This window comes from Hemitrygon akajei, chromosome 7 (genome assembly GCF_048418815.1).
Source record: "Hemitrygon akajei chromosome 7, sHemAka1.3, whole genome shotgun sequence".
NCBI classification, from domain to species: Eukaryota; Metazoa; Chordata; class Chondrichthyes; order Myliobatiformes; family Dasyatidae; genus Hemitrygon; species Hemitrygon akajei.
Window position 1 is genome coordinate 179,896,224 of NC_133130.1, and position 13,757 is coordinate 179,909,980.

Genomic DNA, 13,757 nt, shown 5'->3' on the forward strand with positions numbered 1-13,757 from the left:
TTCCCACCCGAACAGGGCTAAAAGCTCACACCTTACATCTGCCAATCAACAGCGAGACCTCTCTTCAATATCCCTTCCTAAAATTCATGCCTCTCTTTGCAGTAGTAGATTTGATAATGAATATGGCCATCACCACTGGAATTTCAATATGAAATGATTATTGAGGCCTCCCTGTAGGTTCATAAGCCATAGAGAGCAGGCAGAGCTCAAGTTTAATTCCTCCGGTGAGATGATCTCCCCACCATTGAGTACATTTATATGGAATGCTGCCACAAGAATGCAGCATCCATCATCAAAGACCCCGGTTACCCATGCCATGCTCTACCATTAGAATCAGGTGGTACCATTTACTTATTTATTCAGATAACAGCACGGAATAGACCCTTCCAGCCCTTTGAGCTGTGCTACACAGAACCCCCCCACCACCCAATTTATTCCTAGCCTTATCATGGGACAATTTACAATAACCAATTAACCTACCAACTGGTATGTCTTTGGACTGCGGAATGAAACTGGAGCACTTAGAGGAAACTCACATGACCATGGGGAGAATGTACTAAGCCCTTACTGGCACCAGCAGGAATTGAACCCATGACGCCTCTATTGTAAAGCACTGTGCTAACCACTACACCACTGTACTTAGTTCCAAGTTCAGGAAGTTGTTAACTAACAACCATCAGTTTCTGAACCAGTGTGGATAACATCACTGGCTACAACTCCAAACTGATTCCACAACACTACAGATTCACTTTCAAAGACTCTTTTACAACTCGTATTCTTGGTATTACTTCCATCAAATTTAAGAGACTACTAGACAGGTATATGGAGGAATTTAAGGTGGGGGGTTATATGGGAGGCAGGGTTTAAGGGTCGGCACAACATTGTGGGCCGAAGGGCCTGTACTGTGCTGTGCTATTCTATGTTCTATTATTTGTATGGTTTGTCTTGTCAACATTGGTTGTTCATCGGTCTTTGTTTACAAATGGTTTCTTGTAGATTCTATTGTATTTCTTTATTTTTCTTGTAAATGTCTGCAAAAAAGTGAATTTCAAGCTAGTATATGGTATTATATTAGTACTTAAATAATAAATTTACTTTGAACTTTGAGGTGGTAGTGCGGAGCATAGAAAAATTCTTTTCAACAGTTTATTCCTCTCCTTAGATACTGCTTGACTTGCTGAGTTCCGCCAGCATTTTGTGCAAATTACTTTCAATCCTCATGATTAGTGGGTATCAAGAACATCCAAGTTACCAGTCTTGGCTGCTATTTTGGGACTAAGATTTAAGTCTTTATGTGGAAGTCCATCATCATATTGAGACAGAAGTCAAGGCAAAAATGGACTAAAGCTCCACATTAGATTTTAAATAAAAAATGACTGAAATGAAGAGTTTACCAAATTTAATGAATAGCATCATTAGACAACCATTTATTGGTGCACTGTTACCATGTTTTATATCATGTTAATATCTTGTTAATGGGCACATTATTTCATAGCAATTGATTTTAATTGCTTCTTCAAATGCATGCCCTCCCCATTTAAAACAGAATATTATCCACATTGGGAAAAAGAAGACTGTGAAACAAAAAATTCTGCTGGTGCAGTTCACTACATCAAAGCATTCATTATTGGAAAGTGATCTCCACATTGTTTGGTTTTCCCAGTGTATTTTCCTCTTTAAATTAAAGTCTGAGGTTGAATCATTCACTTTCTACCAAAGGTCTTGATCTGGGAGTCTACAGTATAACTTTTATTGAACTTTACAAACTTCAGAGGTTTCCTGCACTACTTCCCACAAAAGAAGTGTCTAGCTGGTGAAGTATGAATGGTTTGTCTAGTTTCTAACCCACTCGCCTAATCAGTGGTTGCCTAACCTGGTACAGACTATGGAATGAAGCCATGACATTTCTGGTCTGGGAACAGGAGTAGTCTCCAGTGCTTATGTAGTCCATTATATACAATTGGGTTCTAAGAGGACTACTGTATACAAATATAAATGTAGTCATTGTACCAACCTCTTGTATGCATCCATTTAAAACATGCAAGTAATTTATCTTGAGATTGTTTTCCGAATTAATTCCTTCTCATTTGTGCACAATATGGCAGATTACTACCCATATTTTCTATGTTTCTATATTCCGTAATTAATTTTCTAATTTGGTTCCAATAATCATTAAAAAAGTCATTGTCTCACAGAGTAATGCAAAGTAGTGCATCTAAAATTTCAGTTAGATTTGAGAAAGGGAATGAAAGGGTTAAACTTCAGATTGCGGCCCTATTGCAAATGAGAGGATGCACATGTTCTGTTTGCAAGTTCCTGAGTTTAAGAAGAGCTGTCAGTTTGAGTGTCACAAGAACAGAGGTACTTCCACCACAGTGTACTTGATGTCCTTTTGAAAGAAATCTTAACTCTATCCTCACCCAATGTGGGAGAGGGGACCGGGGTCAGTATTAGCAGTGTCAGGCTGAGTGTTTTGCAGTTCAGATGAACTCAATCTGGACCGTGTTTCTTCCTTCTGGTTAGTGACCTTTCGCACTCCCACCGCTGTAAGGGGATGGACAAGGCCGCACACACAGTGTCACAGGGAAGCTATTTTTGAGGGCATTGGAAGAGGCCTCTCGTGCATCTTTTTACTGAGAGCTCCTTGTGCCTTTCAGGCCCAGAGTTTGTGAGATGACATCTTTATCCTTAACCATCTTCATAGCAAATGTGAGGATGTCATTGTTTCATTGAGTAGTAGGCACGATGTGGTGCTGGATTATATTGAAGTTGAATCAGGTTTATTATAGAGTGTGGGAGATGGAGGAGACAAGGGAAGCAAGAGTGATCGGGAACAGAGAGAGGTTGGTTTCTATGAGGGGAAGTGGTGGAAGCAAATACAATAGCAACATCAGCAGTTTGCATAATGCTACTACAGTGCAGGTGACCTGGGGAGAAGTTTCTACGTTCTTCCTGTGAACGTGTGAGTTTCCTGCAGGCATTCCAGTGTCCTTCTGCTTTCCAAAGGAGAATGGGTTAACTTCAGAACATAAGAAATAGGAGCAAGAGTAGGCCACCTGGCCTGTTGAGCCTGCTCTGCCATTCAATAAGATCATGGCTGATCGGGCCATGGACTCATCTCCTCCTACCTGCCTTTTCCCCATAACCCTTAATTCCCCCACTATGCAAAAACCTATCCAACCTTGTCTTAAATGTATTTACTGAGGTAGCCTCCACTGCTTTATTGGGCAGAGATTTCCACAGATTCACCACACTCTGGGTAAAACAGTTCCTCCTCATCTCTGTCCTAAATCTACTCCCCTGAATCGTGAGGCTATGTCCACTAGTTCCAGTCTCACATACCAGTGGAAACAACTTTCCTGCCTCCATCTATCTATCCCTTTCATAATTTTATATGTTTCTATAAGATCTCTTCTCTTTCTTCTGAATTCCAATGAGTAGATTAATACCATCAATCCATATAAACTGATTCCTGAGCTCCGGAACCTGGGTCTTAGCACTCAGATCTGCAGCTGGATTTTCAACTTCCTCACAGACAGGACCCAGGCTGTAAAAATAGGGGACAAGCTCTCCTCTACAATAGCTCTAAGCACCGGTGCCCCACAAGGCTGTGTACTCAGCTCCCTGCTGTACTCACTGTACACCCATGATTGTGTAGCCAAGTTTCCATCGAACTCAATATATAAGTTTGCTGATGACACAAATTTGTACGCTGTATCTTGGGTAATGATGAGTCTGAGTACAGAGAGGAAATTAAGAACCTGGTGGCATGGTGCGAAGACAGTAACCTATCCCTCAACGTCAACAAGACGAAGGAATTGGTTGTTGACTTCAGAAGGAGTAGCAGACCGCACAACCCTATCTACATCGGTGATGCGCAGGTGGAACAGGTCAAGAGCTTTAAGTTCCTCAGGGTGAATATCACAAATGACCTGACTTAGTCTAACCAAGCAGAGTCCACTGCCAAGAAGGCCCACCAGCGCCTTTACTTCCTGAGAAAGCTGAAGAAATTTGGCCTGTCCCCTAAAACCCTCCCTAATTTTTATAGATGCACTGTAGAAAACATTCTTCTAGGGTGCATCACAACCTGGTATGGAAGTTGTCCTGTCCAAGACCGGAAGAAGCTGCAGAAGATCGTGAACACAGCCCAGCACATCACACAAACCAATCTTCCGTCCTTGGACTCACTTTACACTGCACGCTGTCGGAGCAGTGCTGCCAGGATAATCAAGGACATGACCCACCCAGCCAACACACTTTTTGTCCCTTTTCCCTCCAGGAGAAGGTTCAGGAGTTTGAAGATTCATACGACCAGATTTGGGAACAGCTTCTTCCCAACTGTGATAAGACTGCTGAACGGATTCTGACCTGGATCTGGGCCATACCTTCCAAATATCCGGACCTGACTTGCACTACCTTACTTTCCCTTTTCTATTTTCTAATTATGATTTATAATTTAAATTTTTATTATATTTACTTTTATTTGTACTTCAGGAAGCGCGAAGCGCAGAATCAAATATCGCTGTGATGATTGTACGGTCCAGTATCAATTGTTTGGTGACAATAAAGTAAAGTAGAGTCCCAGGCGACTCAATCTCTCCTCATAGTCTAACCCCCTCATCTCTGGAATGAGCCTGGTGAACCTCCCTTGCATTTTCTCCAAAGCCAGTACATCCTTCCTCAAGTAAGGAGACCAGAACTGCACACAGTACTGCACACAGTACTCCAGTATCCTGTACAGTTGCAGCATAGCCTCCCTGCTCTTAAATTCAATCCATCTAGCAATGAAGGCCAACATCCCATTTGTCTTCTTGATAGCCTGCTGCACCTGCAAACCAACCTTTTGTGTTTCATGCAGAAAGTAGAATAGTTGATCAAATGAGTGTAATTTGGCAGTGCAGCCTCTTTGAGCTGGAAAGGCCTGTTACTGAACTATATCTCTAAATCAGGGGTTTCCAACCTCTTTTATGTCATGGACCCCAGGTTGGGGACCCACTCTGCTCTAAACAAATAAACAAATAAATAAATAAGTAATTTACATACGGTGTATCATGAAATTTGTTATTTTAGTTCAGCAGTGTTTTAAGAACACACTCTGTACAGTGCAATACATAAAATGTATGATAGATTACAACAAGAAATATATATGTAAAAAAAATTAGGTAAGAAGTGGAAAAAGAGGACAAAACTAGTGAGGTAAGTTCTTAGGTTCCTGAATCGTTCAGAAATCTGATATTGGAGGGGAAGAATTTGTTCTTAAAACACTGAGTGCGTGCCTTTGGGTTTCTGTATCTGCTTGCCGATGTTAGCAATGAGAAGAAGGCATGTCCTGCGTCCTGGGTCATGGGGTACCTAATGATGGATGACACTTTTTTTCAAGCGTTGCCTTTTGAAGACGTACTCAGTGGAGGGGAGTTTCATGCCATGATGGAGCTGGTTGAGTTTGCAAACTGCTGCAGCTTTTTCTGTTCCTGTGCTGTGGCCCCTCCGTGCCAGACGGTGATGCACCCAGTTGGAATGCTGCCCACAGTACACCTGCAGAAGTTTGCCAGAGTCTTTGGTGACAACCCTGAAGTATAGCCTCTGGCGTATCTTCTTTGTAATTGCATCAATATATTGGACCCAGGATGGATTGAAACAGGCTATTTGGCCCTACTGATCATTGTTGCTCTTTACATGTGTATGGACCTTCTCTAGCCCTTCTACTCTTTATCCTACCAATGTATCCATCTACTCCTTTTTCTTTCCTGTGCACTTCTAGACTGATGCTGCTCATCCCTACCAAGCCTTAAGGTAATGAATTCACTGATCTAGCCATTTTCTGGATAGGGAGATTTATCCCAAATTAGTGACTATTATATTTATGGCCTTTAGTTTCACTTCCAGTCCTTTCATAATTAATCAGGTCTCTGATAGTGTCATGTAAAACTCCCTACAGGGCTGAATGATTCCTTTAAGGTCTGGATTCCCCTTCATTGAAAGATGAGATCAGTAATCAGGCCAGGAAGCTCAGAAGGAAACAGTTCTGTCCAAATGCTGGTCGCAGGTTCCGTTCCCATATCAGAACTTGAATAGCTGGAAGTTCGAGTGTAACCCCAAGTGGATCATTAACAACTAAGCCTTTGCGTGGGCAAAGGTAGAATGAGCTGGGTCCTGCTACTTGTTTCTCGTGATTCATTGCGAATTTGCTACATTAGCTATTTCCAAAAACATTGTCTTTCAACTCTTTCGCCATTAGAGCCAAATCTTAAACAACTTGTGCCCAATTTCCGGAATAACTTGTTTTTAATACTGAGAAATCAAATGAAAGGCTGAGGAAGATGGCATGGAAAATGAAGGACTAGGAATCAGGCAAAGGTCAGTCAAGAAGCTGTGGTTGGGATGAAAAAGGATCTAGTGCTTTCCTCGTGAAGGAAGCCTTTGAAATAAAACTAGAGCTAAAGTATTTTAACAAAGGTGAAGGTCTTGCTCCAAGTAAGAGATTAATTTAATTGTCAACAAGGTGGGAGAGTGGAAACCTGATTGAATGAGGACTAACCAATCAGGAGGGATAGACGACGGGGGTATAAATACCACCAGTCTAGACATGCCCAGGCCTCATCCCTGATGAAAATGGCTGAGTTTGTCATTGAAACATTGGTTAAAATTGATACCTGTACCTGGCTGGAAGCCAAAGGAGAGTTTATTTGTCATGGTTGGGATAGTCATATATGTGTTATCTGTGGATGGGGGAGGGGGGGAAGAAAGGACAGGCCAGCACCAGAAGGAATTCAATGATTTTGAGATTCTGGGAAAATTAGCAGTGGGAGAAATCACTGTTGAGCTTGTTTCAACCTCTTCACAATGCAGGAAGAGAGAAGAAACTGCAATGACATTTTAAATGTTAATAGGGGGAGAAAAGCAGGAGAAGATGAAGGATGATGGACTATATGTAATGTGAAGTTATGCTATTTAAAGGGCTTTTGCAAACTGATTACATTCAGGAATTCTGGGTCAGTCAGGAGAGCAAAAATATTTGGATAAGAAAACAAAAGGATAATCTGCCCCCTACTTAAATGTTTTCATAGAGTCATAGAATCATATAAAATGGAAATGGGTCCATTGGTCCACTGAATTTTGACCTTTTGTCCATCTACACCTATCCCGTTTGCATGCTTTACAACCATATCCTTCTATGCCTTGCCTATTTAGGTGTTGGTCTACATTTCTCAATAACTATGTTTATATTGTGTCTAATTCCACTACCTCATGTGGCCATGCAATCCGGATTTCAACCACTTTCCATGCAAAGGGAAAAACAAATGGGAAAAGTTTGGATTGCGTGGGAGGTGATCTATGTGAAGTACAAACACCAGCTCAAGCTAATAGTGCAGTGTGGTCTTTTTATGTCACCATACCTTTATTTTAATTCTTTATACAGTTTAGTTCTGACTTGGTGTATGTTACCAGTTGGGAGGCTACAAACACTTACTTGCTTTGGCTGCTTACCCCTGGTGCAATGCCTAACATTGTCTGAACATCCCATCTGCTCCCTTCTCCTCCCCACAGGGCATTGTTCATTTGCTCATATGTTTGCTCAGTAGTAAGAGCATAAGTACAATAGAATTAGACTATTCGGGCTCTCATGCCTATTCCACCAATTAATAAGTTCACTTTCCTGCACAAACCTCATTTCTCTTAACTCCCTGGCTTCAGCACTCTCTTCAAATCAAATCAAATCAAATTTATTATCAAAGCATGAAGATGTTACCATGTACTATCTTGAGAAAGACAATAAAATTTATGCAAAAATTATACATAAACAAAGGCTGACTAACAACTAAACTGCAAAAGAAGACAAAAAGAAAAAATATTAATAAACAAATACATATTATACATACATAATACTGAGGACATAAGTTGTAGAGTTCTTGAAAGTGAATCTGTAGTTTGTGGATTCAATGCAGCGTCTACTCTTCAGCAGAGAATCCCAAAGAGTTACAACTATTTGGGTGAAGAGATTTCATGTCATCTCAGTCTTGATTACAGTAGTCATCCCTTGCCCTTGGTGCTGGACATGCCAGCCAGGGAAAACATCATCCCTGAAGAATTCTATCAAGTTCAAAAAGAGTTCTGTATGTTTCAATGAAATGTTCCTTCATAGTCTAGAAACTGTAGATTTGGTCTGCTTAATCTCTCCCCATTAGAATATTTCTCCACAGTGCCAAGAATCAAGTCTTACAAAGCTTTGTCATGATTATCATCTTCCCAATGCTGGTTGTGCTCAGATAATTGATTTTATTTTTATTTTTCTATCTCAACAGTAACCTGCAGAACATGGATTCCAAGTCAGAATATGTCAAGGTAAGTCCCTCTTTTGGTTTTCTGGTAAGTAACTACTGTTGCCTCTGAAATGTAGTTTGGTTACTGGCTGCTCCCTAACGTTCTTTCCAATCACAGTAGCAGAGTTTAGATTTCCTTCAAAAGCTATCCCAGCAGAGTATTCATTAAACAAGAAAGCTGGATGTTATCTTGTTGTCCCCTTTCCTTATACTGGATGTAACCCCCAGAGAGAAAATGTCCTAGGCTGCTGTCCAATGAGTCTGTTGATGTCAGTCAACTGAGCTCAACTTTGTTGAGTCACTTCTGCTCAGTGGCAGAGGAATAATGGGATTAGCCTTGGACTGGAGACTGAGGAGGGGAGGGGGGAAACTCAGGTGAGTCATATTTCCATGAGGTGTTGTCATAACTGAGAAACGATAGCTTTGGCTTCATGGAAAAATGACCATTCTGTTTTCTGTTAGTGTTGGAAGGCAAATCCACGGTAGTACCAAGTTTTAATAATTACACTAACTTAACAAGCAGATTCAAATTAACCCTTCCCACACTGTTTATCACATTTAACTGAGCAGGCGTAAGAAGATATTATTAACAGAGAATATAATTTATAATTTATACTGTTAATGTGAAGTATTCTTTGGGCTATTTTCTATTAAGAAAACAAATAATGATTATTTGCTGTGAACCTATACATAATCTCTAATGATAAAAAACAATCAGCTGAAAACCTTTATAAAATTTCTCGGTGTATGGTTTGCATTGACCCGTAAGAGTGGATGACTTTTTGTCAGCACAGACAGACACAGAACAAGTTTATTGACTTTTATGATGTTTGCTACGGAGCCGATATATCCTATGAATCTATGAGAAAAAGACTACCACAGTAAGAATGAATATTCATGCTAAATAGCAAACCTCAAAACCGGATGGTAACACTTCCTCTCCAATTCTTAGTTTACAATAGGTCCAGCTTGAATTTTTTGTTCATAACTTTTAAAGAACAAGTAAACCTCCCCAAATATCAATTTAAATTTATTTCACACTTTAAACTCAATGCCAGCAATAAGCCTGAATCATGCAGAAATTATAGGATTAATTTTGCTTTAGAAATGTGAATCCAGACATTTTGTACATTAATTTTACATTTTATTGTGCGTGTGTGTTTGTTCGTGTGTTGAGAGGGGAAAGGGCAGCATGCTCCTCCTTCCGAATGGACAAGATGAGTATTTTATTTTTTAGAACTAATTTTAATCTATCTGAAGATCAAAAGTAACAGAAGAGAAGTTTTATATCCTGCCTGGTGATTTCAAAGATGCTCATCTAGAGCAACCAGTCCCACTTCCAGGATGTGCTGTTTAGGGACGTGCAGTTAGTGACTCAGTAAATGGTGACAAATTTTAAATGGCTTATCTGAGTTTGAATGTGGATGTGTTGTAAGTCGTACCAATTTACATTTATTGCACTTTTTCAAGACTAAATGTTGAAGCACATCTCTTGAATGTTTTATTATTATTGGGAAATACCCAACTTTGATGAACTAGTGTTAACTTAAAACAGCCGTGAACTGAATCAAGCACGAAAACTAAAAATCTTGCGCTCTATTTATAGTCAAAGGCAGCATTATTGATTTTGTTATATTTAATGAATCATCCATTGTAGATGGTTCACCATCACACTTATGAGTTAATGTGAGAATTGAGAGATTAAATAAAAGAATAGAGAAAAGGCAAGAAGTGAGAAATGTGTACCAGCTACTTACACACATCCCGCTAGATTTGTGCCAAGGCAAAGTAAGCAATAGAAGGCTGTTACAATATTCATCACTGGTGCCCACCCAGTGCCATCCATTCACAGTAACATAGGGTAGAGTAGTGGATGGTATGGTAGCATAGTGGTTAGCATAGTGCTATCTGGTTCAAAAGTTCAAAGTACATTCATTATCAAAATACAACCTTGAAATTTGTCTCCTTACAGGCAGCCACAAAACAAGGAAACCCAACCTGGGTTCAATTCTCTCTGTCAAGGAAATTGTACGCTCTCCCCTTGACCGACTGAGTCTCCTCTGGGTGCCCTGGTTCCCTCCCACATTTGGAGGAAACATGTATGGGTTAGGTTTCGTAAGCTATGGGCATGCAATGTTGGCACCTGAAGCATGGCAGTATTTGTGGGCTGACCCAAGAACAATCTTGGACCGAGTTGACGCATTTCTCTGTATGCTTCAATGTTTTGATCAACAAATAATCTTTCATAGTCCAGCACCCTTGCCATTTTAAAGGGAAAGTTGTTGCAGTTGATAGAATAGCTAACAGCTGTAAATTACAATAGAATTCTCTGCCCTATGTACTGAATTGGGCAAAAGCAGTCTGTTGATTTAATCTGGTTTGTAACATCAGCAGCTGTTTCACCACAAGGATATCAACATCATGTCTCCTTTCATTGGTTGATATCATGATGGTGAATGGTTGCAAGTAAACAATCTCAGTGGAAGGTTTTTTTCTTTTGCTATTGAGCTACAAGTGTGTGCGTGCCAAAGAGCCATGACTGTCAATCAAATGAGTAATGTGTTTATAATGCTATCAGTGTGAATGAACTCTGCAGCTTGTCCCGTCAGAGAATCATAAAGTGATAGAGCACAGGAGGTGCCCATTTGTTCCACTATATCTATGGATTCTTTGAGGTATCGATTTAATCCCAGCCTCTGCTCTGTGCCCATTAATGCTGAGTTTCTTTTTCCCTCAAAGGCAATACGGTAGCGTAGTGGTTAGTGCAAAGCTTTATAGCTCCAGCATTTGGAAGATAAAGGTTCATTTCCTGCTGCTGTCTGTAAAGAGTTTGTATATTCTCCCCGTGACTGCACGGGTTTCCTCGGGGGGGGGGGGGGGGCTCTGGTTTCCCATATTCCAAAAGACATACAGGTTAAGGTTGGTTAGTAGTTGGTCTGCTTTGATGGCTCCAAAAGCATGGTGACACTTCTGGGCTGTCCCCGGCACATCCTCGGACTGCGTTAGCTGTTGACAGAAACTGTATGGCAGCTTGTACTCCTTCCCCTCATCCACCTTCTTATTCTGGCTTCTTCCCACTTCCTTTTCAGTCTTGGTGAAACGCCTTAGCCAGATATCTTGACTGTTTATTCCTCTCCATAGATTCTGCCTGACTTGCTGAGTTCCTCCAGCATTTTGCGTGTTTCACTATATGTTTCAATGTACGTGTGACAAGTAAAGGTAATCTTTCATTATTGCTTTTGAATCCACTTCCAAGAGAGTGGACCCTCCTCTTTGTGATTTTTATAAGTGACCTGGATGAAGAAGTAGAAGGGTGGGTTAGTAAGTTTGCTGATGACATAAAGGTTGCCAGTGTTGTGGACAGTCTGGAGGGTTGTCAGAGGTTACAGTGGGACATCTTTAAAATTAATTTAATTAAATTTACATTAAATTTAAGTTAAAGTGGGATGCAGAACTGGCTGAGAAGTGGCAGGTGAACTTCAACCCAGATAAGTATGAAGTGGTTCATTTTGGTAGGTCAACTTTGAAGGCAGAATATAATCTTAATAGTAAGGCTCTTGGTAGTGTGGAGGATCTGAGAGATCTTGAGGTCTGTGTCCATAGGACACTCAAAGCTGTTGCGCAGGTTGGCAGTGTTGTTAAGAAGGTGTATGCTGTGTTGCCCTCTTAGATAGTTACATGGAGCTCAGAAAAATAGGGCTACGTGCTAGGGAAACTCTAGGCAGTTTCTAGAGCAGGTTACATGGTTGGCACAACATTGTGGGCTGAAGGGCCTGTAATGTGCCTTAGATTTTTATATTCTATGTTCCATTGTTCATTCTGTGGTTATAATTCTATTTTTCTGGATAATGACCCTTCTGCCCCAGGAAACGGATTTTCTCTTGACAAAATCTTCTTGACCCTTTATCAAACCTCCTCTTAGCCCTCTCTGCTCTGAAAAATGGCAGGTTGTCCTTTTCCATAGAAGGGATCACTGGAGTCATTCTGCACCTTTATAAAGGTATCATAAACTGCGTTGCCCTCAATTGGTAAACAATTGTCCAGACCAGGAAGGTTTAACAAAACTTCTATGAAAGTACAGAAATAAGATAACTTTTCTTCAAGTGCAAACTTTCAAGTTGAATATAAAACAATCACGAATGTTTTAACAAATTCTTTTCCCAGTTGTGCTTTGAGATTTTCTTTTATCAGGCGTGTACAGTTTAAAGTTGAGCTCTTCCAAATATTGCATCAACTTTTTCTCTGAACTGAGACGCAAGAGACACAAGGAATGTAGAGCAACAAAGAGACTGCTGGAGTTACTCAGTGGGTTGAGCAGCATCTGTTGGAGGAAAGCAATTGTCAGCAATTCCATTCCCCCCACAGATGCTGCTTGACACGCTGAGCTTCTCCAACAGATTGCTTGTTGCATAAGACTCTGGAACTCCCTACCTAAGCTTCTCCACCAAGCACCTTTCAATCCTTTCTTTGAAACTGACCTTGCTTTTGACTGTCTGTGTAGTTACAAAACAAGGGGGTGGTCTTTTAGAACTGAAGTGAGTAGGAATTTTTTTCTTGCAGAGGGCAGTAAATCTCTGGAATACACAGTCTGGAGGGTTGTGGAGGCTGGATCATTGGGGCATCTTTGAAAGATAAGGGAATTGGGGGTTATGAAAGGGCAAATCAGGCTTGGGCAGCCTGAAGCACTGACTGCCTATTCCTGCTCCTATTCTCGTACTTTCTTGTGGCTAAGTAGCTCAACATTAAATTTTGTTTGATAACACTTTTCTGGAGGGCCTTGTGCTCCTGGTAAAAGTGGTAGGACAAATGCTGAATTGAAAAGATGAGGAACAAGGATAAGATAAATCAAGGGTGAGCTTGAGCTAAGGTTGAGGGTTGAAGGTTATTTCGAGGAGGATGACTAATGATGTTGCAGAGAATTTCATCCAAAAAAATCCATTACAAATGTCTTGATACAAATAGGCAAAACAGAGTAAAGAACCTCTATAGTTGCTTCTGTGAAGGGACGTGAGTAGTAAATTTAGAGAAATTCTGATGAATGTGGTATAAATAGACCAAAAACAACAGGAAAGTTAGTGGTGGATTAAAGGGATCGCCTGATTTGGGAGTTCCATCAATAGAAGCTGTGCAAGTATTGCTGAATCGCAAGAACAAATGTAATAGACCAAAGCCTTGGTTCGACTCAGTCCAAATGCAAACAAGAGAGAGCTTTGTGCTTAATATTTTGAAACCATTGGCAGTAGTTGGCTTTTCCTTGTTGTTTTTCCTTAACTCCAAGAATGAAGCTGTCTGGAGGAGGGGGTGGGGTAGTTTTATTCCTCCTTTACAACAGAAAGAATGGCAGAGGAAAAGAGAAGAGGCTTTTGTAAGTTTCCCGGCAAGGGAAGTATGAAGAGTTAGAACTCGGCACACAGTCAGCGATTGTTAGCACTTTGT

The 13,757-nt window shown here is 40.6% G+C and overlaps 1 protein-coding gene across 4 annotated transcripts in view; it reads left to right on the plus strand.

Annotated features, from left to right (window-relative positions):
• LOC140731238 (SH2 domain-containing protein 3C-like) overlaps positions 1 to 13,757 on the plus strand; it is a 203,935-nt gene that overhangs the window by 111,990 nt on the left and 78,188 nt on the right. For all 4 annotated transcript variants that reach the window (XM_073052766.1, XM_073052767.1, XM_073052768.1 and 1 more), the window contains one exon: positions 8,304 to 8,343. In XM_073052766.1, the coding sequence (XP_072908867.1) occupies positions 8,304 to 8,343 (40 nt within the window). The remainder of the gene's footprint in view (positions 1 to 8,303; positions 8,344 to 13,757) is intronic.